The sequence below is a fragment of the Eschscholzia californica genome, unplaced genomic scaffold (genome assembly GCF_041429995.1).
Source record: "Eschscholzia californica isolate CP2 unplaced genomic scaffold, dmEscCali1.0.p SCAF_5, whole genome shotgun sequence".
NCBI classification, from domain to species: domain Eukaryota; kingdom Viridiplantae; phylum Streptophyta; class Magnoliopsida; order Ranunculales; family Papaveraceae; genus Eschscholzia; species Eschscholzia californica.
The window spans coordinates 34,103,115-34,128,579 of NW_028238472.1; the positions used below are offsets into that span (position 1 = coordinate 34,103,115).

The following is a 25,465-nucleotide window of genomic DNA, read 5'->3' on the forward strand; positions in this document are numbered from 1 at the left end:
GTTTATGACAATTTGCTTTATTTCATCAACAACTTCATTAAATGTGATTGATACAACTGTCCGTGCCCTAGGGCACGGGCTATACCCTAGTATATATAATATTGATACATATGTTTGTAAACATCTTTCAACAAAAAAAAAATATTCGTAAACATAGTTATAGTAGGATCGCGAAGAGTCCGGGTTATGTCATTTTCTTATTTTCACTTCAAATAAATGTTAGTTTACGGTGTAATTTAATATTAAATTGGGAAATTTTGTTTAGTATAGGTTTGAAATTATCCAAATTCGATTTTAAGCCTATATAGGTTTAGCCTCGCTTAAAAACAATTTTTGAATCCGCCACTGGTTATCAGTTCGATGTTTTAGGAAAATAAAAGGAAATATTTTACGAGGTTTTAAAGTTTTTAAGTGAAATTTGTTTTTCGTTTTTCCAAACCCACTTCTTCTCTTCAGGCTCGCAAGGGTCGTAGGTAGACTTCTATAGCCGACGAACCTTCAAAAAATTCAAATCTTCTTTACCTTTCTTTTCTCCTCCTACCAGTGATCATCATCATCACCTCTAACCACCACCATCATTTTCCTCTCTCTCGGTCTCTCACTTTTTTCTCTCTTCCCTCCTCGGACCTATCTTTCAACGAAGACAAATGTTTGTTCGTAAGACTTTGACTTATGGAGGAATTTCTCTCTTCGTAAACCTCGATGTGTAAAAGGCGTGAACTATTTGTTTGTAAGGAAATTTAAGTAAAAAAACATAACATTATTTTTCTACTTTACCGCCATAGTATAAATTCTTTGAGTGTTCAACCATTCAATAATAACAGGTGACTTCAGTTGCACACGCTTTATTCTCGAATTAAAATGGGTATGCCTCGAGGCATTTAGTGACCGCATCGCCTCAAGGTGCGCCTCGAAACATATGTCTTACACGTTTTTAATAAAATTGTCCAAGATTTCACTCAAAAGGCGTCGACATATACTAAGTTTGACCACGCACCTTTAGCTCAATGCTCCAAGGGTGCCCTCCCAAGCAATGCGGGACTATCACAAGCTCTATCAAATTCCACAAATAAACCCACTAATACCCCGATCTTACCTGTCTAATCAAGAACTACAAAGAGGAATGGTGTATGGGTGCAGCTAAAAGCACCCACCCCAACTGTTGTAGGCACGTCGTCGAAGCACAAATTGTGAGATGTCCTATGTGCAATCTGGGTGCCTACAACACTTTGGGCAGGTGTTTTTACCCCTTTCATCGCGTATGGATACACAATATATACCATTTTTATGTAATTAAGAACTAGAAAGTACCCTAATAATCCATTTGGTCGGTGGTACTTGATCAGAATTCAAAAGATTAATACTTAGGTGCTGTTTGTTTTTTTTTAACGTCTAAATCTGAATTTGCTGAACTGAATTTGCTGAATCTGAATTGGCTGAGTTATATTGGGAGTTAGATGTTTGTTTTCCAAATCTGAATTGATAGGTCTGAATTACATTTTTGACACTTTTACCCTTATTTCATAGGTTAGACAAACATAACCTAAACCGAAAACCTAAACCCTAATTTCTCTCCTCCCATGTCTAAAATAAAAAGAAAAACCTAAACCTAATTTCTCTCTCTTTCTCATATTTCTGCCGGCTCCTCTCTGCAACATTCCCCCTCTCTAATAAAGCAAGTCCTGCGAGGAGGTCCGATCATGGAGGTGCGGCTAGGGATACACTCTCTCTCTTTCAACCCCTTTCTCTCTCTCTGTCCTCTTTCTCTCACCAACAGATTGCCTAAAATCGGCCAGATCCGGCGGGTTCCTTTGTATTTCTCTCTATCTGTCCCTCTCTCTCTAATCGATCTTCAGAATAGTCAAGGATTTGGCAAGGATTTACGATGACAAGATCTGGTTTATGCGTTAGTGGTGGTATTTTGTGGTGTCGTCGGTTTTTGGTGGGTGGTGGTGGCAGGGGTTTGTACCTATTGTGGTGTTGGGGTTTGTGTTGGTGGTGGTGTTCGTGGTCTGGGTGTTGGTGGTGGTGTTCTCTGTGGTGTTGGTGGTCGTGGATCTGGGTGGTGGGTGGTAGTCTGGGTGGTGGTCGTGGTGGGGGATCCTACATAAAATATTTGACTGAAAATATATATAATTAATGGTCTGACTTAGATGGTGGTGGTGGTGGTGGTCGTCGTCGTCGTCTTATTGATGGTGGTGGTGGTGGTCATACTTATAGATGGTGGTGGTGGTGGTCTTATAGATGGTGGTGGTGTTGGTCTGACTCATTTGGTGGTGTTGTTGGTCTTAACTCATTTGGTGGTGGTGGTCTGACTCATTTGGTGGAGGTGCTGGTCTGGCTTAGGTGGCAGTGGTCGTCTGACTTTGGTGGTGGTGGTCGTCTGACCAAGTGGTGGTGGTCGTCTGACTAAGTGGTGGTACGATTTTGCCGGTGGTGGTGGTGTTTAATCATTCACTGTTGGGACAAAAAATCTAAAATACAAGGGCATGAGCGTCATTTGTCGAAATTAAGCAGTTGGACCCATTTTTCAGACTTGTTTTGAAGTCTGAAATATATAGGATCTTTTTCAGTCATTTCAAACTTCGGCCCAATTCAGCCCAATTTTCTGATTTTTTTTTTAATTTGAAAACAAACATATGAAAGATCTGAAAACAAGTCATTTCAAACTTGTAACAGAATGATTTCTCTGCTTGTTTGGCTTCTAGAAAAACACTTCATTTGGAGAAAGAAAAAATAAAAATAAAAATAAAATAATATTATATTAGCAAAGTATTTGACTTTCAAACTATAAGATCATGAAAATAATGTGTCTATTTCCAAGAATCTGGATGATAAGCAAAAAAATCCTTTAGGTTAAAAAAACGTGTTGACAAAAAAGAACACAGTATAAAATTTAAAGGGATGTATTAACAAAGTTTTTTGGTCCCGCCTAAATACGATCGACTACTCCTAGTCCCGGGTCCCCCGCCTAGTCCTTGTTGCCGCCTTTTCCAACATAGGTCACCACCAGCATTGTCACCACCACCACCAGCATTGCCACCACCACAACCAGAGCTGCCACCACCACTGCTGCCACTGCCACCTCCACCATTACCTCATTGGTTTGGAAATGAAAGAGGGGGAAAATCCTGATCTTTCAACTGACAATTCATCTGACTTGATGGTCTGATAATCAAACATCCCCGAAAAACATATAAGCGATGGCATGAGAAACAAAAAAAGAAGGTTATAATGAAATTACTGTAGTATGTAAAAGGGATAGTATCAACTACCAGAGTTAACGAAATCAAACTCTAGAAAACTGAAAATTGGAACAAGTATTCTACCTTTGAAGTTGAGGAGAAGAGGGTCGGTGCAGGGAAGTGCTAGTAGGTGAATCTCCTCGGAACTTCTGCGGCTCAGAAATATCTCTTGAAACTCCTCCTTCGGCAAGATGTGAAACTTCATTCATCCTTGGGAAATGGGCAGGCCCAACAGAGCCAAATTCAAGCTGATCAGAAGAACCTGAAGATGGACGATTCCGTGCCCTCTGAAATATTTAAATTGGTATCAGTCTCTCTCTCTCTACAGCAACATATATGATCGATAAGTGCATCTATCAATAAATATTTGGCAGGTTAAAGAAACTGTGTTCTACTTTTTCCTAATTTCTGAAAAGTTAATTACCATCTAGAGAAGTCGATTTTTCGTGTTTGCATACGTTAGTATACCAAGATGAGCCCTAAATCTTGAAACTACGAAGCCCCGTCAAAATGTCTACTAATTATATTTAAGTGGAAGGATAAAGCTTCACTGGCGGATGGGGCGTCCGGATCGATTGTCACTGAACAACCCGAAATTATGTCCAGCTGCCATATATTTGAAAAGATCTGATGAAAGATATCCAAACAGGAATACTAGCTACATACCTGTTAATACATTCTATCAACTTGGGGTTTTGGTCTAAATCGCAAAAGCTATTATGTTCTAATAACTGCAACGGGTAGAACCACAACAAGGCAGTTCGTTCAGATATACTTAAATTTCTCAGGAAAACGGATTTCGACGTGCAATGACATTAACATAAGCCATGCATCAGCATTTGTGAAACTGGGGCATATAAACTAAGACTGCTTCGTATCCGTCCTTAGATCTAGTTACTAATAGTGACACCAGTAAGGTAAAGGTCTTGTGGTGCTCTCTTCCTAAAGAGCATAACAAAGATTTTTTTTTCATAAAGTACATTTTATAATCAGACATAATGCGTAAAATAAACCAACTAAGAAATCAAGGAAATGTCGAAACCAGAAAAGAATACATAAAGTATCAAGTTCTAGTGATCTTACAGCACGAGGAATATAGGCGCCCGTTCCACCACGAGGAAGAAAGACGCCCGTTCCACCACGAGGAAGATACACGCCCGTTCCACCACGATATCTATGAGCTTCATCGCCATAATGTTGGTAAGCAGCAATAGCCCCACTAAATCCAGGCTGTAGTGGCGGAACAGGAACCACGGGAGGGGCATAACCCGTTAACTGTGTAAATAGATCCACATTTTCTGAAGGAGGTCTAACTGGATCATCCCATGAGAATTGCCCTTGTAAGTACACGGGAGGTACTTCACTAGGTGAAGGATAAGTTAACGGCCCACCATGGTCAAATTGTTTTAGACAGTATCTCCCATACTGTAGATTATGCCAATGGGTGACAAAGTCACCACGGAGGATGTCAGACTCATTCTCATCTGAAACTTCGTCTGGGTCTTCCCCCATGGCTCTCAACCCTGCTTCATCAAAATTACCTCCAGTTAGAAAAAACAGAACTACCTTGTCCCTGACAAAGGGTTTCAAAAGATTCCACATGAAAATTAGGGGTTCTAATTGTTCAGAGATGACAAACAGAACTACCTTGTCCCTTCAAGGATTAGATCAGATGCAACTCACCAGAAACGCCAATCAATCGGATCCTTCAAAAAAAAAATCAAAATTTCCTCTAGTTAGAAAACAGGACTACCTTGTCCCTGACAAATCTCCATGATCTGGTTCAAGATTTTGACATTTATCATCTCAATCTTGGATTTTAGGGTTTCAAAAGTTGCACATGAAAATTAGGGTTTCTAAATGTTCAGAGATGACAAACATAGAGAGGGAAAGAAGATGATGAGAACATTACAGTTAGGGTTTTCGTGTCTCTGCAACTGAGATTGAATGAAGACGAGCGCTCCGCTCCGCGATAACGGTTAGAGAGAGAAAAGAGGCGCATAGCGTCATTTTCCAAGGTCGGAGCTCATTCATCACAGACAACAAGGGTTTATGTTGTAAGCAATCCTGAGCATTTTCCAAGGTCGAAGCTCATTTATCACAGTCAACAAGGGTTTATGTTGTAAGCCATCTTTCTCAGGACTGAGATTTGTAGAACTAGTAAAACTCACAAAGTATCTGCGAGTTTTCCATTAATGGTGGCCGTGATTTGTAGAGCTAGTAAAACCCTAGAATTACAAAGGGAATAAAAACTTACAATATTTTGGTTGATTTCTTCTTCATTAGGGGAATACTTTGTAACAAGTCGCCTGAGATCTGTCGTTGATGAAGGAAAGTTGTCGGAGGAGAGATTGGAAGAGTCGGAGAAGAGAGAACGACTTAGAGGGTGTTTGATTTTTGCACTTATTAAGTGATTTTCACTTAATAAGTGCGGGCCGGCAATTTTAGGTCGTTTGTTTTTTCACTTAATAAGTGAATATCACTTGTAAGTGAGGTCAAAGTAAGTGCAAAAAAGTAAGCTCCAACTTGGAGCTTATTTTTTTGCACTTACTTTCTAAGTGCTAAAAAAGACATTTTTATCCCTACCGAATATAATAATTTCCAATATAACTATAATTAAAAGAAAATCTTAAACAATTGATAAGTAAAAAAAAAAATTTATGACTTTATCAATGACCCTTTTTTCTTCTTCACTCATCCTTCACCTAAGCTTTTCTTTTAAATTTTTTTCACCTCTCTTCTTTCATTAATCACGGAACCACCCAAACTCCATGATGCAATGTAAGTTCTTTCTGCTTCATAATTTTTAATTACTTGAGGTTAATATTTTCAACATAAAGTATTCATAAACCGTAATTCTCTTGTATCCAAACTCGCGAGCATAATGAATTAGTATGAATGTTAATATGCAAATACTTTAAGGTCAAAATAGACAATTTCTCATTTTTATGACATTTAGAAGTAATATAAAAACAAAACTCAAACACTTAGAAGTGATAGAAAACAAACGCCATATCACTTACAAGTGATTTCACTTACTAAGTGATAATCACTTAGTAAGTGGTAGCACTTATAGGTGCTAAAAAATCAAACACCCTCTTAAACAAGAACGCTTTTTTTCTTTTGTTTTTTCTGAAATATTTCACATATTTACACTTCAGTCCTTTACATTATGAGTCATACAATTTTTTTTTCTTTTTAAGCAGAAATAACATCTATTGATAGTTCATAAAGTTTACAGTGATGTTATGCTGGGAGAGAGAGCATATAGGAAGACAGAGAGATATACAAGTTTTCTTCTTCCTAGTGCTAAGAGCTACAGAGTTAGCCATATTGTTAATAGACCTATTGATATATACAAAGGAAATATTCTCAAAAGAAAGGGAAAGCTGCTTTATATTCTTGAAAATGTGTTTTGTCGTCCAATGAGTTGAGTTTTTCTGACCATTTAGGGAGTTGATAATATTTATAGAGTCTCCCTCCAAAATGAGCTTCTTTACTCCATGTTTGATTGCCCGCAAAATACCATGGAGAGCAGCTTTGCCTTCGCCTTCATCTACCGATCTTGCTGTTGAGATGGTGGATTCTCTTGCTCTTTGGTTTCCTGTGCAATCCGATATAACAATAGCCAAAGCAGCAGTAAGAGACTGTCTAAGATAAGAAACATCATAATTAATTTTAAAAAACCCTGCATTTGGAGCCTTCCAAGTTAGATTAGAATTAATCTGTTATTGAGGCAAATTGTTTAAGAGGACCTTTTGAGCTTGCAAGTAGCTCTGGATAGATTTAGTCAAGAAGTCCAGATTAACCTGTTTTCCTCTAAACACCAGATCACATCTTGATTTCCATATGTGCCACAGACTAGTGACCATAGATTCTAAATCAGGAACATTATTAAACCAATCTGTGAATGATGAGTATGAGAGATCATTAACATTTGTGCTAGTGAAGTTTCTTAAGATATCTTTAGTAACATGACAGTTTTGTAGAAAATGGATTTGTGTTTCTTCATCTGTGTTACAGAGAGGGCAGAGAGCAACAATATCCGGCATATAATGCTTAAGCAGGCATTTGAGAGGAAGAATACCCTGAGCCAGCTTCCATAAAAATAACTGAAATCTTGGATGTATTCCAAGCTTCCAAATTGATTTCCAAATTGTTGAATGAGTAGCAGGGGTATTCTGAAATGCCAAAAACTTATAAAGAGAGGAAATTGAAAATTCTCCAGAGTTAGATAGCATCCATTTTTGCTGGTCATGGCTGGAAGTGAGAGGAATAGATTGGATTCTGACTTGTATATCTGAGTTGAAAAGGAGAGACAGAGTAGCAAAATTCCAAGTGTGATCAGGACTAATGAGTTGAGAGACCCAAGTATAACCATGATTGTCAGAATGTTGTCCCAGTTCTTCTATACCTGGTATCCATTTGTCCAACCATATATTAATTTTTGATCCATCTCCTATCTCCCAAATAACATACTGATTAATATTTTGTTGATTTCTCTTGATAGATTTCCAAATACCAGAGGAGTTTGATGGATACCCACCTGAAGCAAGGTCATATTTGTCTTTGATATGTTGAACCCATAAAGAATTAGGTTGAGTTTTAATCTCCCAGTTAAGTTTACTTCTTAAAGCTAAGTTGTCCTTATCAATATTTCTGATTCCTAGACCTCCAATAGCTTTAGAAGTACAAATAGAATTCCAATTCTTAAAGTAAATCTTCCTCTTGTTAGATTTAGGTCCCCACCAAAATTCTCTCTGAAGAGAAGTAATGGAATTTTTTATCTTTGAAGGAAGATCAAAAACAGCCATTTGGTATCTAGGGGCAGCAGCCAGAGAAGACTTGATAAGCTCTCCTATGCCTGCCTGGAATAGCAAGTTTCTTTTCCATGTACTAAGCTTCTGATGGAGCCTATCCAGAATAGGTTGAAAAGTTTTGATTTTGGATCTACCTATGAAAATGTTGATACCCAGATAAGGTTCTTCTTTATTGACAGGTCTAACTTTAAGAATTCTGGCCACCATCCTGCAGTGTCTATTATGAGCATTAGCACTGTAAAAGATACCACTTTTGTTAAAGTTTATCATCTGACCAGAAGTAAGACTGAATTGATTGAGAATATCAAGAAGATTATGAACTGTGGGAATATCCATTTTGATAAGGAGGAGGCAGTCATCTGCAAAAAACATATGAGTGATAATAGATGGAGAATTCCTGAATTTAAAACCTTGAATGAGACCATCTGATTGAGCTTTGTTTAAAAGTCTGCTAAGAGCCTCCATACAGATGATGAATAGGTATGGTGAAAGAGGATCACCCTGTCTAAGTCCTCTGGAAGGAGAAAATTGATCTCCTGGGGATCCATTTAGCAGAACAGAAGTGGTGGTGGTCGATATACATTGATATATCATGGTACAGAAAGTATTGGAGAATCCTAATTTACTCATAATTTGGATAAGAAAATCCCATTCCACTCTGTCAAAAGCTTTTGTCATATCTAGCTTAAGACCTAAATACTTTTGATTACCTTTTTGAATTTTCATAGAGTGGACAATTTCAGAGGCTAAGATGATGTTGTCAGTACCATGTCTACCAGGAACAAAAGCATTTTGGTAAGGGCTTATAAAACTATCTAGTTGGGGCTTGAGTCTATTTGCAATAATCTTGGAGATAATCTTATAAGTGGTATTACTAAGGCTGATGGGTCTAAAACTTGAGGGGGTAGTAGGGTTTTTGGATTTGGGGATCAGAGCTAAATGGGTTTGGTTTATATGAGGTGGAAGAGTTTGAGTTTGAAAAAAATATTGAACCATATTAACCACATCATCTTCAACCACAGGCCAATTATGATGAAAGAAAGATGGGGAGAAACCATCTGGACCTGGAGATTTATCAGCTTTAAGAAGATGAACAACTTGAGTGATTTTCTCAGAAGAGGGAATAGAAATTAGGAGGTTATTTGTATGTTCAGTAATAATGGTCTGGAAGAGGCCTTCAAGAGGGATATGACTGTGAGAGTGATTAGAAGATAACAAATTGTTGAAATGAGATTGAAGTAATTTTCTTATCTCATGATGATCAGTGATCCAGGTGCCTAATTCATCTTGTAAACCTTTAATTCTATTAGTTCTTCTTCTAGAAGAGGCTGCAGCATGGAAAAATTTTGTATTCTTGTCCCCTAAAGAGATAGTACTGTCTCTAGATTTGATCTTCCAATAAGATTCTTGTTCATTGAGGAGGGAATTAAGGTTTGCTAAAATTTTAGGGAACTGGTGAGAGTTGTTACAGTGCTCTAAAACATAAGAGGTATTATTGATATCTTTAACCAGCTTGTTATAATGGTTGAGATTCCAATCTGCCAATAAAGGCTGCAGGTCCATGAGCTTAGTGTGAACAAAAGTATGAGGATTACCTGATCTATTCCTCTTCCAATCCTTTTCTATGATCATAGTACAATTGGGATCTTTGCACCAATCAGGGTTGAATCTAAAAAGTTTTTTAGCATGATCAGAATGATTGGAGGTAGTAACCAATATAGGGTGATGATCAGATCCCATTCTAGGAAGATTAGAAGTAATGGTGTATGGGAATGCTTCTAGCCATTTGGTAGAAGTCAATGCTCTATCCAGAAGTTGCAGGACAAGATTGGGATGGGGTTTATTGTTAGTCCATGTATAGGATGATCCTTGATAAGGAATATCCACAAATCCCAAATTATCAAATTTTCCTCTCCATTTTTGAAGCTGACTAATATTAGGCTGAGTGCCACCTTGTTTTTCTGAGGGATGAAGGATAATGTTTAAATCCCCAATCAGCATACAGGGTTCATGAGGATGAAGATTTTGGGAACAGTATAAGTCAAAATTGTCCCAAAAATCTGCTCTTTTCCTACCATCAGGTTCTCCATACATGAAAATGATAGAGAAAGAAACTGCTTTGTTGAGGCATGTAAACCAAATCTGAATCCAGGAGTGCCATTGAAATGTGTTTTGAATAGATAGAGCATCATTGTAGCCTACAACTAAGGCCCGACTTAACCCTTGAGGACTCTGAATGATAAGAGAGTCAAAATGAAGCTTATTCATAATTGTTTTCACTTTATCATCCTGTTGTTTAGTTTCAGCTAAAAAACAGATATCTGGTGTTGACTTCTGATAAGCTTTTGAAGGTAATGTCTCGTGACTTTTGACCCAAGCCCTTGACAATTCCAACTTAAAACCGACAGAGGAATTTTCGGAAACATAATAGTATAAGAGGATATAAAATCTAACAAATTACTATAAAGAAAATTAACAAGATAGGAGATGAAATGGGTTACCTTAGTAGTAGACACAGGTGAGGTGTTATCTTGCCCTTTGGTAGTTGGTTTTTGAAGATTGACATTGTGCATACCCGAGTTAATGTTGTTGCTTACACTGGAAATATTCATTTAAGGTGCTGATTGAGTAATATTCTGAATAATAGACTCGGAAGCTTTAACTTCTTGAATTGAAACTTTGGGATTACCATTCTTAAACTTTCTGTTCTTTCTTTGATCCTTGTTTCTCTCTGACATGTTCTTGTTAGGGCCAAAGATCTGATCGAAATTTACATCATCCGAAAAATTAGAGGAAATATTTGGAAGAGGAGGGAGGTTTGAAACAAGGGTGAAGAAAGATGGAGAATTATGGGTCTTATCCAGACTAGAGCCTTGTTCTTTCTCATTATCCCAAAAGGGGATATTCTCAATTTGTTTATCCTCTTTGTATCTTTTCCAGAAATGTTCCAAACCTATGACGAAGGAATCAGTGTCATCAAAAATGGTGGCTTTGACTAGATTTTCATCTGCAAGTTGCTTCCTTTTCTCTCTAATGGATGAATGAGTAGGAGAAGAGTTGGTGATCGAGTTGGTTTTGACCGGGGATTCAGTATAAGGAGGAATTGGGGGTTGGATAATTGAGGCTTTCCCTTTATCCCTAGGGTCAATCTCGGGTTTATTCTTTGATGGGCTCGGGAGGATGGGTTCTTTGAACTTAATACCAGTTGGAGGTGCCTGTATGATGTCAAAGTTGGGGGGTTTTCTTAGTAATTGCTTCGTCCAGCTGGGAGATGAAACTTTATCCTTCATAGTATGAGGGATTGCTCTGGTGGTATGGATAATAGGGGGTTGATTGCTTCCTGGGATTGGATTGAGATATCCCTCCTTGGTGACCTCACTAATGGAGACAATAGCTTGAGATAGAATTTTTATTTGATTGTCTGTTTTTCTGTTATTAGGTTTGGGAGGTTGTAATCCTAGAATAGATTTAAGGGTACAAGGCAGAGGTGTTGGTTTAGTGACTTGCATGGAGACTATAGGGGTGGATTGTTGATTATCAGGATCCAGACAAGGATATGGAGAGTGGTCGATGATCCTACAGTATAGACAAGTAGATTTTGGGAAAGGGAAGAATCGATAATCGATTCGAATAAGATCTCCATCTAATTGAACAGAGGTGCCAGTGGGGATTGGTTTAGTGACATCCCAGACAATGTCTATTTTGATCTTGTTATCAGGAAGAGTGGTCCATTTATCAGGGATGAAATGAAGTACATGACCAAGAGGGTTTGCTATGACTCGAAGATCAGATTCAAAGTGAAGACAAGAGGGATAGTGGGACATGACCACAGAGAATATATCAAAATGCAGAGGAATCGTAGCCGGGTTAGTATCCACATCATAGTTGTGAAGAATAAGAAGATAATCTAGCACAATGTAAGGCTTGTTAATGAGGACCCTGGTTTTATCCTTTTCCACTTGAAATTCAAAGATGAAGAAGTTTTGCCTATTAGGAATGGGTTCAATAGTGAACGGAAAAGAGACTTCCCATTTTCTTTTAAGTTGGTTTTGAATCTTGCACAATGGGATAAAATGGTGACTGCAGAGACGACCTATGAGCTTTCTATGAAGATTGAGGGTATCAACAGATTGGGTGAGTTTTTTATCAAGGAAGACAAGAGGTTCTTTAGTAGCCGGGATAGTAAGTTTGTTTTCCATTTGGTCTGCAAGTTGAGTTGCAGAGAGAAGAGTTGTATTGGCTTGAGTTTTGGGAGTGTTAGTCATTTTGCTGGTCTGAGTAATGATGATGGAAGATGAAGGGGTGAAGAACTCGTCGGAGCTAGCGTGTAGAGTTGAGGGAATGAGGGTTTTAGGGAAGTCACGCTTGCATGCAATCCATTCTTCATAGAGTACGTGTCGTAACTTGAAATGAGAGCCCATAAATTCAGGGAATATGGGTTGGGATCTTGTTGTTCCCAAAATACCGCCCAATAAAACTCCCGGTATTGCATGGTTACATAAAACCACTCGAAGAACCCAAAAGTTTCTTTTCATCAGATTGTGATGAATACCCATTCCCCACAAATGAGAACTTGATGACGTCAAAGGGATGTCAAAAAAGAATCTCTTGAGTGGGAATTTTATGATTCCAAGCTTGACATCTGTGATAGGGTTTGGGCCGCCACTTGTAGGTTGGAGTCTTCATCTTCCCCACTACCGTCGGGACTTACACCTCACCTGAAAATAGAAAGATAAATCTAAAGGAGATTAAAACAAAGAAGAAGAATAAGAGCTAACCGAGAGGATAAAAGAAAGAGAAGAAGAGAAAAGTAAAGGAAAAAAGATTTTCTCCCTGCAGAATTGGGCTCGGGGGATCCCTTGCCTCCGATAATCTAAAGATAGAAATCAAGGTTGTTAACACTGAAAGTTAAAATTCCGGCACACAAATAATCCGGTCGATACAGTTAATGTATCTATCTCAAAGATGGCGACTGTAGATATTTGAAACTGACAACTTAAACTTGGTTAACGAGGGTGAAAGGGGAGGAGCTGCTGACGTCACTGTAGAGCTTCTCTCTCTTCACAACTCTAATTCCACTTAATGACACCCACCCTTTTCAGCCCAAACATAGAAGGTCCTTTAAAATATAATCTAAAAGTCTAATCCCCTTTTACTAATCTTTATAGCTCCCCAACAACAAATTCCACCTCCCCTTACCAATCGCCTTTTCCAATTACAAAACAAGTATATAGAGACAAAAGAGAAAAGAGGTGCGAAGAAATGGAGGAAACTAGAAAGTCGTGAAGATAGGGGTACGTTTTATATGTTGTCGTGGGACCCGTTATTTGTTATTTTGCTTATTTGTCATCATCTTATTTGGCAGTAATGTTGATGACGTGTTTGTCTGTAGGATCTGCGCTGATCATAATGTGTGCATCTTGTTGAAATATCTTTCTACGAGGGTGTAACCCGTGCCCGCAGGGCACAAACAGTATGAATAAATTTAAAGTGCGACTTTATGAATAAATTTAAAATTAATTTAAGTAAAACAAAGTCATAATCAATTCATTAGTTCACTTCTCATTGCGGGGAGCACTGAACCTTCTGGGCACCACCATGCATATTATCCTGCTTGGTTCCTCATCTATTCCTCGATGTTCACAATTTCCCAACAATTAGTCTTGATGAGCTAGTTACCTACCGTCCAGACAGGTCAACACAAACTTAGGGTGATCCTTCCACAAAAACACAAACAATATATCTCCAGTCATCGTCACATTCTGCAAACAAACAAAAAGAAGTTCAGACCATTGCTAAAACCCACATTTCTTATTTGAAATTCAGTTTCAGACTTGAGTTGCCTCGTACCTGATTTCAAAATAGTTATTCACTATCTGACAGTTTAAATAAAAGCTCACAAAACCGATTGCATCGAATAACAGAAATAATCAAGTACATACATCAAGCATATCAAACATGTTTTCTATGGTGCTTCTTAACCACTTATTGTCCATGTAAGCAGTGAACTTGTCGAGATAGCCGACTCATCTTGAGTTGGGTTTTCTTTCTAGTCTGATATTAAGCTATAATAGATTGACATCTAAGGTCATTGAAATGTTGTTATACTTTACATTCATCATTCACGTTCATCTTATGATAATTGTTTTAATTTCCCAAAAGAAAACTTACATAGACAGAAAGACATTGTAAATGAAGATCCAATATTTATAACACCATTTTGAAGCACAACTTGAATTAATAGTGTAGTATTCATGAAAGTGGAGCTTGAAGTAAAGAACCGAGATACTGGCTGAATTCTGTGCAAAGTTAAGAACCCAAAATCAATTTGAAACCATGTATACTTACAACCAGTTTCATATTTGCAATGGTATGGAGGAGTATTCTTGAACATGGTTACTTATATTAGAGCTTTATCTACCTGCAATAGAAAGTGCACTAACTATTTAGAAGAAAAAAAAATTAATGATTGAAAGATAATTTGAAGATGGGATATCCCCTACTGCTGAAGTCACTTGATATGGCACCTATAACACAGTCTTTACACAAATAAAGTAGTTTTCTAAAGCAGTTGCTTCATGTGTTGCGTCTTAATGGGTCGAAGATGTATAATAACTCACAAATATAAACACGAAGTACCCTTGGGGCAAAATTACAAAACAGTGGGTGCCCCATGATGTTCTAGTTTTATACTTCATTATTAATAGTATTTGAAACCTAAATGTGAAATCATAGATAAGAAACCTAGAGATAAACCCTGTATAGTTTCACGCCACAAAATGTAAACGACTAAAGCAAGGATCTCATAAACCATAGGAAGAATGAAAAGATGGACAAAAACAATTGAAGAAAACAAAGATAGCAGCGACCATTAAGTAAAGGAGCAAAACGGATTTAGGCGAAATCCAAATTAGACCCCAGATTTTAGTGCAAATTTTGCTCACAAATTTTGGTCAATCATTTGTTACAATATAAACTTGATAGTACTATTAAGGCCTAATTATACAAAGTAATAAAAACACAAACATCAAATTATCCAAAACCAATTAGTAATTTGAATAAGAAGCTTTATGTTTGCTATTTGCCCAAGTTAAATGAAGTAATTTACGGTTTTCATTTAGCCGACTCATTGTGTTCTATTTAAGAATGTTAGGAGTTTCATTACAATCGAAGTCATTCCGGTTGGTTGGTTAAGTTTGGAACTTTTAAAAACCCATTTGAACAAACAACAAAATGAAAAAGTATTATTGTATCAAACAAACTAAGAAAGCTATATTACAAACTTAATCCCTTTCAACAAAATCTCAGAAAAAAATGAATACGAGTAATAGATAGATTGAGATACATGAGAGAAAATGGCGTTGTGAGAAAAATAGAAAGACATGAATCTAAAACTAAAAACAACGACCATGAATTTGAAACTAATACCAACATAAGCACAACAAATAACACTACAAAGCCTTAAATGAGACCCAACTAAACTGGAGATAACCAAATTAGTTGAAATAATGAAACCAAAGTCATAGTTACTGATAAATGAAACTAAACCCTACTTACATAAAAGTAAAATGAGAAGACAAAAGTTTCTATTGATTTAATATGAAACCCTAAACAAAAACCTGTATGGGCCAAAATACGTCACTAGGAGCGCCTCCAGAAATCTAACGATTCATGGGCTTATACGGCGACTAAGACCGTGAAATATAGGCTAATGGGCCCTACCCATCTATCTTCGGGCACCCCAAAGCAACGCCAAATTACGCAAGTATTTCCAGCTCTGGATAAAGAGGTTTGTCCTCACCAGCAGACCTCCCCTCGTATATCCGTTAGGGAAACGTGACGACAATATCCCGGATATACCCATTAGGGGAGTTACGATCTTCGTATTAATGGTGACAGCTCTATGCGTTACCGTAGTAAAGAGACAGCTCACCGCCAGGTGACAGTCGACCACAAACACTATAAAATGATCGAGAGGAAGATGATACAGGGCATCTGATTCCGAGCAAACACATCGAGTACAGATTCAATACTAACATCCAATTTCTCTCTCATACAGAGCGAGCATCTGAGCAACCATCGAGCTTCCTTCCTCTCACCTAAAAACAATTGCGATTTAATATACCGATGCAAGACCCTTCCAAGTATAAGGCTTCCTCAAGGTTCTACCCACGTTTCTCTCTCCTGGGCGACCTGACAACCAAGTAAGGTTGACCTACGTTTGTATCTCTTGGGCGACAGACACCAAGGAAGCTCGACCATTACTTTCTCTCACTTGGGCATCCTGACAACCAAGGAAGGGCGACCTACCATTATCAACGTAGGCAGGTACTTTATATCTCCTGGAGGTCAGACTTTCCTTACCTCACCCACGTGAATATTTACAAGGTCAGACCTGAAAGATTCTCATTTATTTACGACACAAACCCTAGGACAAGGCAAACTACCCCAGGGCTGCCTTATTTAAGGACGTACCTCGTAGATTGTCATAACCATTCTTCAACCAAGTCAGTCATCCGTAGAGAGCGAGCTCTGGCCACTCTACGAGTCGTGCCTAAGCTCCGACCATTATCCAACCAACAGTAACATTCCAAGGCTAATACCCACGTACACTATACTTCTCTTGCAAATTTACTGACTTGACCGTCGGAGCCCCCTTAGGCCGGCACCATCCCGGTGTCCCCTAAGACCTCACGGTCACATGTGTTTTTGTCCCTTTTGTCACAGGTTAAGCCCAAAGACGTTGTCGGTGCCCGCAAAATTATTAACAGGTGGAGGTTCGACATCCGGTCAACGACCCGGTCCAGCAGCTGACTTCTTGACCTGCGATTTCCTACCCCCACAAAACCCTAAATCGATTTAATATGAAATGTAGTGTCCAGAAAGGGAAGACAGAGAGAAGCAGAAGTTACGTTTTGAAGCTCTATCGATTCTCAGTTTATGTGAAAGAGAAAAACTGAGAGATAAATTTCACTGTAATTGACGAAATCCTAAATGACCAAATCTCTCCTTGGAGTCTATGAAACAATACACCCAGGAGTGGCCCGTGACCAAAGCCACCAAAGCGGTCGCTTTGGGCCCCAAATAATCAAGGGCCTCATGTTTCTTATTTCGTATGTAACTTTCGAAAAACTAATTATACTTTAAATCAATGTCAAACATAATTTAAGGTGTAGCTTAGTGGTAAAGAGTTTAGATCTTGGGTAAAAGGTCGAGGGTTCTATTCTTACTCTTTGCATTGCCGAAATTTTATTTAATTTTTTTCTCATATCCATTGTATGGGCCCCCAATTTTTAATTTCGCTTGGGGCCTCCGATATACTTGGGTCAGCCCTGAATACACCACAGTAAATTAATGTTTATGAGCATTCAAGTTTAACTAACAAACACACCTTCTTCAAATTATTGAAACTATATAGTCGATCCAATAAACAATCTAAAAGAATGGCTCCCATAATTAAATAGTTTATACATGTACCTGAATCATGTTAGGTTCTTGAATCTCCATGTAACTTCTGCAAAAATGAATGCTCCCAATTCAGGTCTTCAATCTTCAATAAGCTCAAAATCAAAGCAAGCAATCTGATCAAAACCCAAAGCAACAAATCATTAGATCATAGTCAATCCCTTCTTCCCCCATTTACAACAGTTTGGTGAAAAATACAACAAAGAAAGAAAGAGAGATGACCTAAAACTCAAATAAATCAAAATCCTAAACCAATTTAAGTGGAGAGGTAAACTCTAAATAAAATAACTCAAAACCCTAATGTGATTGTGCGTGAGAGAGACAGAGAGGCGTAGAGTCAAAATCAACCGTGTGTTTGTGTGCGTGAGAGGGAGAGAGAGAGAGAGGGAGAGAGAGAGAGAGGGAGAGAGAGAGAGTGTCTGGAGGAGATGAGATAGTATGGGAGGAAGGGCTTGACAGAAAGCGTGAGAATGAAGTTTGGGCGGGAAGATTGGGTTGTTTGTGAAGGGTATCTCGCGAAAGATGCTGTTTGTTATAATCTTCACCCTCAGATGAAATATAATTAGATCTGGACCATCCGAATTTGAAATTTTAGATCCTAGTCATCCAAGATAAACTTGTGAGGATAAATCTGAGCCATTGGGAGGAGGCAAAAAGATACCCTCCTCCCTTATTATGTAGATATTTTAAGATATCCCATATAATATTTTTACTATACTGAAATATTAGGAAGTATCAAATAATAGAAACTAATAAGATATTAGGAACTACTAAATATATTAGAAGCTAGTAAATATATTAAAAAATTAGAAACTAGTAGTTTTGTAACTCTATAAATAGAGTCTTGTATTTCTTTTGTGATCAAAGAATAAAATAAAATTCTTTGATCATTTTGAACTCTTTCTACCATTAAATTAAAATATAATAATCCTAACAATCTCCCCCTGACATATGATTTTTGTTAAACTATGATAGACTATCGGACTAAGACTTATTACATCTTGAGCTTTGAGACGGGTTTAGGATGGTCTCGTTGTTGTTTAGTTTTTGGTGGTCTTCACTCTTCACCACATATCTCGTCCACAACTGTCAGGAAATTTTCCTACTGTTTTGGTATCCAAAAGAACATAACTAGAGATTTAACACGAATTGAAACAAAATGTTTGAAATACTATTGATCTACTTGGAATAAACCACTAAACAGAATTTCACAATATATATGTGCAAAGTAACATAAAACACAAATTGTCAACAACCTTTGGTTGGAGTGGTAAGAGGTATAATCTTCCACTTCGGAGGTCAAGGGTTCGATGACCATTCAAAAAAAAAACATAAAACACAAATTACTTGTTCACAAACCATGAACAAAAAATTTATTATTGTTTGTACATAAGAGAATAGTTTGATGAGCAGAGGTCGGTAGTCATACATATAAGCAAAATAGACTTCTCTATCGTATCGGAATATTCTTGCTGTTGTGGAAACGATATAAGGTATTTGATCAATATCGAATCACATGGTAGTGTAATAGGCCCATTTCTTGGCAGTCCAAACTCTTCTCTAGACATTCTTAATAATTCTCTAAAGATAATGTTATTTAGATATTCAAGTGGAACAACAAAACGATTCTTATCGATAGTGTAAAAGTACCATTTATTAGTATCATTGGGTAGTAATGATATTCTTGTTCTTCTTTTAATAGCAACCTTCTTTTGCCATTTCTTTGCCATTGAGACAAGGCTCTTTGGGCCAATCATTTTGAGTTAGTGATCTTTAAAAAGAAGAAGGGGTCTAAAGAGAAAGAAGGTATAGGGAGAGCTAGTGATCTTTGGATTGATTTTGAGTATGTGTATTAATAGATGGGCTTACATGGTGGTGGAAACTTAGGGATGGATAGAAAGAAAGAGGGCAAGGTAATTGGGGGATTGGGTCATGTTTGGAATTAGTTGAGGAAACAAAAACAAACATGAGAATAGGGGTGGGAAATGGACCGGACGGGTAGTCCACGGTCACTTACTCTTCCGGTCCGGGCGGAACGGACAAATACTCAATTTGTCCGTTCGGACATTCGAACAAATCGGACAGTTACTTGACAAAATTTGGTTGTCCGTTGTCCGTCCGTATCCGCCTAAATTGCCGGACAATCCGGGTACCGGACCGGTCGGACTCGGGCACAATGTTGCTTTTTTTTTACTTTTTTTTTTTTTTTTTTTATGAAGAAAACATAGCATAACTAAAATATCCATACAAAGTACTAACATATAGCTTTAACAAAAGAAGGTAATACATTCCATATTTTCGTACTATCATTCCTCCTGCCCCATTTAGCTACGCCTGAGTATTGCCTTCCCGGTTGATAAACGTAAAGATAATACCATCAAATTTATCCCTGAGCTCTTTAGCTTGTTGCATGATCTTGTAGATTGCCAGTGGAGACTAACATTTTGTCCGTTGATAAAGTGGATAAGCGTTTGGTTATCACTTTCTAAATGAACGTGGTTAATGTTCAAATCTAAAGCCCATTTGATGTTGTAAAGTATGGCAATGCTTTCACATTCTTCCGCATTCTGACCTCGTACAGAGTCAGCCGCTGCAATAACAAAAGCGCCTGTTTCGTCTCTGATGATACACCCAATCCCTGCTGGTTCTGAGCTTTTGGAGAAAGAAGCATCAACATTAATTTTAAGATATGGTATCGATGGAGGTCTCCATTTTTCCAGTTTGGTTTTTTCCCTGCAAACTTTAGGTATAAAGGGTTCGATCTTAATAGGCGTGATGGTATTGGCATTTATCCTATCAATGATCTGTCTAGGATTTTGTTTCGTTTTGGAGAAGCTGTTTTCACATCTTGCTTTCCATAAAAACCATAGAATTTTGGCATATAGTAGACCAATTTCCTCATCTAGTTTTTTCCATTGGTGTATCCATTGGATAGTAGATATAATATGGTCTGTTCTTACCTGATAATTAAACCAAATAGCTTTAGCAAAGGTGCAATGAAGCATAACATGGTCTAAAGTTTCGTTTTCATTACAGTTAATACAAGAGAATTGGTTACCAATGTATTTACCTATTTTTTCCTTTACTGGTAGAGCATTAGTACAACATTTCCATAAAAATAATTTGACTCTAGGAATCGTATTCATGTTCCATATGAAGAACCAGTCCGTTTGATCCTGCATAAGGTTAGTATATCTAATTCGCAGAGAATTATACATAGATTTAATTGAAAAATTACCAGATCTAGTCAGCGCCCATCTAGGAATATCCTCCTGGTCACTATGTATGTTAATGCTCAGGATAGCATTACAAATTTCAGTGTTGAAACAACAATGTAAAATATTAGTATTCCAAGTTTTGTTATCCATTAGTTGTGAAACTCATTTGAGATTAATCTCATTGTGATTCGTGATAGGCAGAGGGTAATCCGGAATCCAGAAGTCCTGCCAAATATCAATATTGTCACCTTTGTTGATGTCCCAGAAGATCAAATTCTGCATATGAATAGACTGTTTGTTGATGGATTTCCAGATTCAAGAATGGTTAGGTTTGGGAGGAGTGGGTTTAAACGAATTCGGAAAATATTTTCCTTTAAGAATTTTAACCCAAACTGCATCAGGAATTTTGATAATACGCCAATTGATCTTGTTCAGAAATGCCTGGTTATCAAGAAGAGGGAGACGAATGCCCAGACCGCCAAATTTGCGAGGTTTGCAAATGGTGGCCCAGTTAAGCGTATGAAAAGTTTTGGATTTTCCCCACCAGAAGGTCCTTTGAATGGACTCAATGCTATTGCAAATGCCTTTAGGAATTTGCGAGGTTTGCAAATGGTGGCCCAGTTAAGCTTTTTTTTTTACTTGAATGCCTATAAAAGATATTCATTAAGATTTTACCCAAGCAAAGTCGATAAAACATAATCCCACATTGTAAACTTAGTCTTTCCATGCATATACGTGTAAGTATGTAGTCTAAATGTTAACTATATCAATTGATTCGCATACACGTGTAAGTGTGTAGTCTAAATGTTAACTATATTAATTAATTATAACTATCTATATATGATTAAAATGTCTAAGTAAGTCGAAAATATCAATCGGTCGGGCTTACCGGCCGGACTCGGGCGGAATGCCGGTTGGAGCCTCTTGTCCGTGTCCGTCCGACTAAATTTGCCGGTTCGGTCGGGTAGTGTCCGTCTCGGACACAGGACGGCCACGGTCACATCGAACTCGGGCAGATCCGGACTCATGGGCCTTTTTCCCACCCCTACATGAGAAGTCATATATGTGAAACATTGGCATTCATCTTCTATTGGTGGGAAAATTTAACAAACATAGCACGTTTTAAGTTCTAAAGTTCGGTTGTTCTTATGTCATGAACTACGAACATGCAATAAATAAAGTTAGGTGGTCAGTCAAGATGAAACATAACAAAAAAACAAATGTGTATCGTAAACGTCTTCACAACGAAGAAAGAATCTAAAATGTACAAATTCTCAATTCTCTATACTCTTTTACACACCCATATACGTAAAATTTCTGTAAAAATACAAGATCACAATACCTACCTATGAATGTCTCGATTATAATTTGGAATCGAGCTTTTATCACTCAAGCCTCTGTATAACCCTTCAGCTGTCTCATATAATCACTAAGGATCCACATTCTAGTGTGAATTTAAGAAGATGAGAGAGAGAAAGAGACATAACCACAAGCTGCTAATAATGTAGTGTTGGGGCTGCTTTAAATCCTTGAGACGCAAATCCATGTGCAGAGGGAAATATTGCATTGCGTGAGGAAGTGAACAATTGGGGCATGCTGACTAAATGTCACATTAAGTTGGGTCCATATGCCTACTTGTTGCCTGCCCTAGTTAAATATACTGTTTTGGAATTTGGCTTGCCCAAGTATACCCCTAATTTAGGCAATTTTAAGCACTTCAATTCAAACTTGGCAACAAACTTAAAAAGAGGTTCCCCAATCCCAAAAAAATCACTTTAGAGTTTTTTTCCCGGCCTCAGAATCGGTATAAAAAGTCTGGTTAGGGACTAACTTGTCATGGTTGAGATGGTTAACGCTAGGTTCTGTGAAGATTTTACATCTCGTGGACTAATTTGTCATGTTTGAGATGGCTAATGCCTGTAATGCTCTCTCCGAGTCCAAGTAAAAAAAAGAAAACATTGTTACTTAATATCCTGTATCAATGGTTTTTTTTAACACAAGTGATTCTACTAAGAATTTATGGCTATATGGCCAAAAAACGACTCCTAGTAGAACTTTTAATCCTCTCTAATCTTATAAAGAGTTTAAAGACCAAATTATTAATACAAATAGATATCTAGTCCATTTGGACACATCTAGAGAGAAAACACAAATCCCTAGAATACCAGTTCATTTCTAGTATCTAAACTAACCTTCTATCTATATAACAAAACAGATTGGTTGTGACTGGGACAACCTGACTAGGACAAAGAAAGGGAAAATTTGCCGACTAGATTGTCTTATGCTGACTGGGTCAAAGCCAACAAAGTTGAATCTAACCGTTTTTTTCGTTTGAACTTTAATCTTGACCTTTAGATTTCTTACATTCTAACCAAAAGATTAATTTATTCACCTTCTCCATAAATCATCAATTTGTCTTAAATCAGTTACAATTTTCTTAATTTCCCCTCTTTAATCCATCTGCACAACTGCTGTATTGATTGCTCCATCTCCAATGAATTTATTTCAATTATTCTCAGTCTCTTCAATTTCTCTTCAACACCCCACTCAATTTTGTTCTTCACTTTGACCGAGCCTCACTTATCCCTTTCTCTTCATAACACACGGCCCGAACACCACAAAAACGCAAAGAAAAACTGAAATCAAAAAGTAGATAGAATCATTCGTTTCCTCGAAGTTTGAAATTACTTATTAAACAATTCTAAAACCATAGCAAAGTTCAATTGAAGATTTTTTTTCTCCCTATTGAACCAATGACATACTTGGATTTATTTGGTTGGTTTTGCAATGGTCAAGTTCAATTCAAAATACTGTGAGCTCCAGCTGTTTGATGAAAGTCCTCAACCAGTTCAGACATTTTATCTTCAAGGTTACTACTTTCTATAATCTTCCGTATAATCAAATTTTTGTTATTAAGGTAATTGGTTATCTAAATTTGATCTTCTTTCGTCAAATTTATATATTCAATATGTTGTTTTGACCTTCATTCACTTTAGTTTTCATTTGTTCATGAAAGAGAGGGAATAACATTCCAAAATGTCTGGTTGGTTGTGGTAGACCAACCCAAAGATGGTAATGAATATTATAAAGAAACATCCGTAATATTTATCAAACTTTTTTCATGATAATTGTCCCAGTTAAATTCGAACGTAGATGACAACGGAGAAGGGTAAATCACATTCATCTAAATTTTTTTTTGTAGAAACATCCATAATATTAATCTAATTATTTTCATGATAGCTTTTTTTATTTCTAAAGTTGTTTTGGCTTTGAGTGGTCTTCAATGTGCCAATTGTTTGTGGTTGGGTGTGACTCTCTCAGAGAAAATTGTGGGAGTTTTTTGCAGGAACTTGTGATTTGCCATACTCATTTGCCACTTAAGAGAAGGCATGATAAAAGGTCTCTTTTCAATACAATCTATACTTTAATTCATTGATTAAATCTCTAACGACTCATTCATTTTTTGCGATTTTAACTTCCTCATAACTTTGTTCCTTCACTTTAACTCTTCGACCGGGTTAAGAAAAGAAATCAGATAGTATTTATGTAATCATATTTCTTTTTATATGATAGATGAGGTTGATATATGATTATCTCTTTGTTATATTTAGAATGAAGCATCAGATTTGCGAGACTTAACGTATGTTGTATCTCATTTTGTTCAGATTACTGTTTCACTATAGCATAATGTATCTACTCCGACGTGAATAAGTTGTATGTTGATCTTGCGAGGGCTGGTGGTTAGAATTGCGAGTTTTACCAATGTTGTCTTGATGTGTTTGAAGATTTTAGGGTTTAGAAGAAGTAATTTTCCATGAATAATGATCTTTAGTTTTTGTTATAATTAATAAAGGTAGGTATCACCAAAGATAATCATATAATACATTTCAGTATATGGATCATTTATAAGGTACTAAAACTAAAAAAAAAATCAATTTTTTTTAATTATTTTAATGTCTTCTGCATTTCAACATTTTTCGACGCATTCGTCATAATTATAGTATGATCATATTTTTATGACATGTGTTTTCAAAATTAAGCATGGAAACCATGGATCATCAGGAAGAATGAGGTTGATATTAACCAAGGTAAGTTTGTCTCACATTCACACATACATTTTTCTTTAAACACTAAATTTGATTGGGATCTTTCATTTCTCACTTGAGTTTATTCAATATATCTGTTAATGTTGAATAGATTCACTTGGAGTTCAAGCCAACAAGGTTAGAATTGAGTTTAATTGTGCAATGTTATATGTTAGCTTCAGTTTTCTGTGTTACTACACTGGTCTTTGATAAAGTGGAACCAAAGTGTTCTATTTTGATTGTAAAATGATATATAGATTAGGTTTAAGAAAATTTTGTTGTAAATTTGAGACGGTTACTTTGAGTGTATATCGATAAATAAATTTAAAATTTGCACCTATTAGCAATAGTTTATATCAAATAATAAGTTAAATTTAAGATGAAACTTTTTTGTTGAAAGGGTTTAAGATGAAATTGATTGTAAATATGAGTGTGATACTTAACTTGTTGTATGTTGAATCTCTACGCAGATATTGAATGGATTTCTGGGTGTGTAGCATATATTGACATGTGGTTTGTTTCTTGACTTTTTTATATGTTGATGGTGATTATGAACATGAATTCGGCCAGAAATGGTAACGAATAGTTGATCCGACCCCGTTATTTTATGGGGAAACAATAGAATACAATTT

The 25,465-nt window shown here is 37.0% G+C and overlaps 1 protein-coding gene across 1 annotated transcript; it reads right to left on the reverse strand.

Annotated features, from left to right (window-relative positions):
• Positions 1-3,325: 3,325 nt before the first annotated feature.
• Positions 3,326-10,677, reverse strand: LOC147538765 (uncharacterized). The gene is made up of 5 exons (XM_086642999.1): positions 10,567-10,677; positions 7,001-10,459; positions 6,772-6,892; positions 4,301-4,768; positions 3,326-3,507 (listed from the first exon to the last, which is right to left on the reverse strand). The coding sequence occupies exons 1-5, from the start codon at positions 10,675-10,677 to the stop codon at positions 3,326-3,328; spliced, it is 4,341 nt and encodes a 1,446-aa protein (XP_086499125.1).
• Positions 10,678-25,465: the final 14,788 nt, after the last annotated feature.

What these genes read in the sequence shown, in the direction of transcription:
- LOC147538765 (XM_086642999.1), bottom strand. Translation starts at nt 10,677, where the DNA reads ATGAATATTTCCAGTGTAAGCAACAACATTAACTCGGGTATGCACAAT. An exon ending in CACCTGTGTCTACTACTAAG is followed by an intron (nt 10,460 to 10,566) that starts GTAACCCATTTC and finishes GTCGGTTTTAAG; the next exon opens with TTGGAATTGTCAAGGGCTTG. An exon ending in ACTAGAACTTGATACTTTAT is followed by an intron (nt 3,508 to 4,300) that starts GTATTCTTTTCT and finishes GTCCATCTTCAG; the next exon opens with GTTCTTCTGATCAGCTTGAA.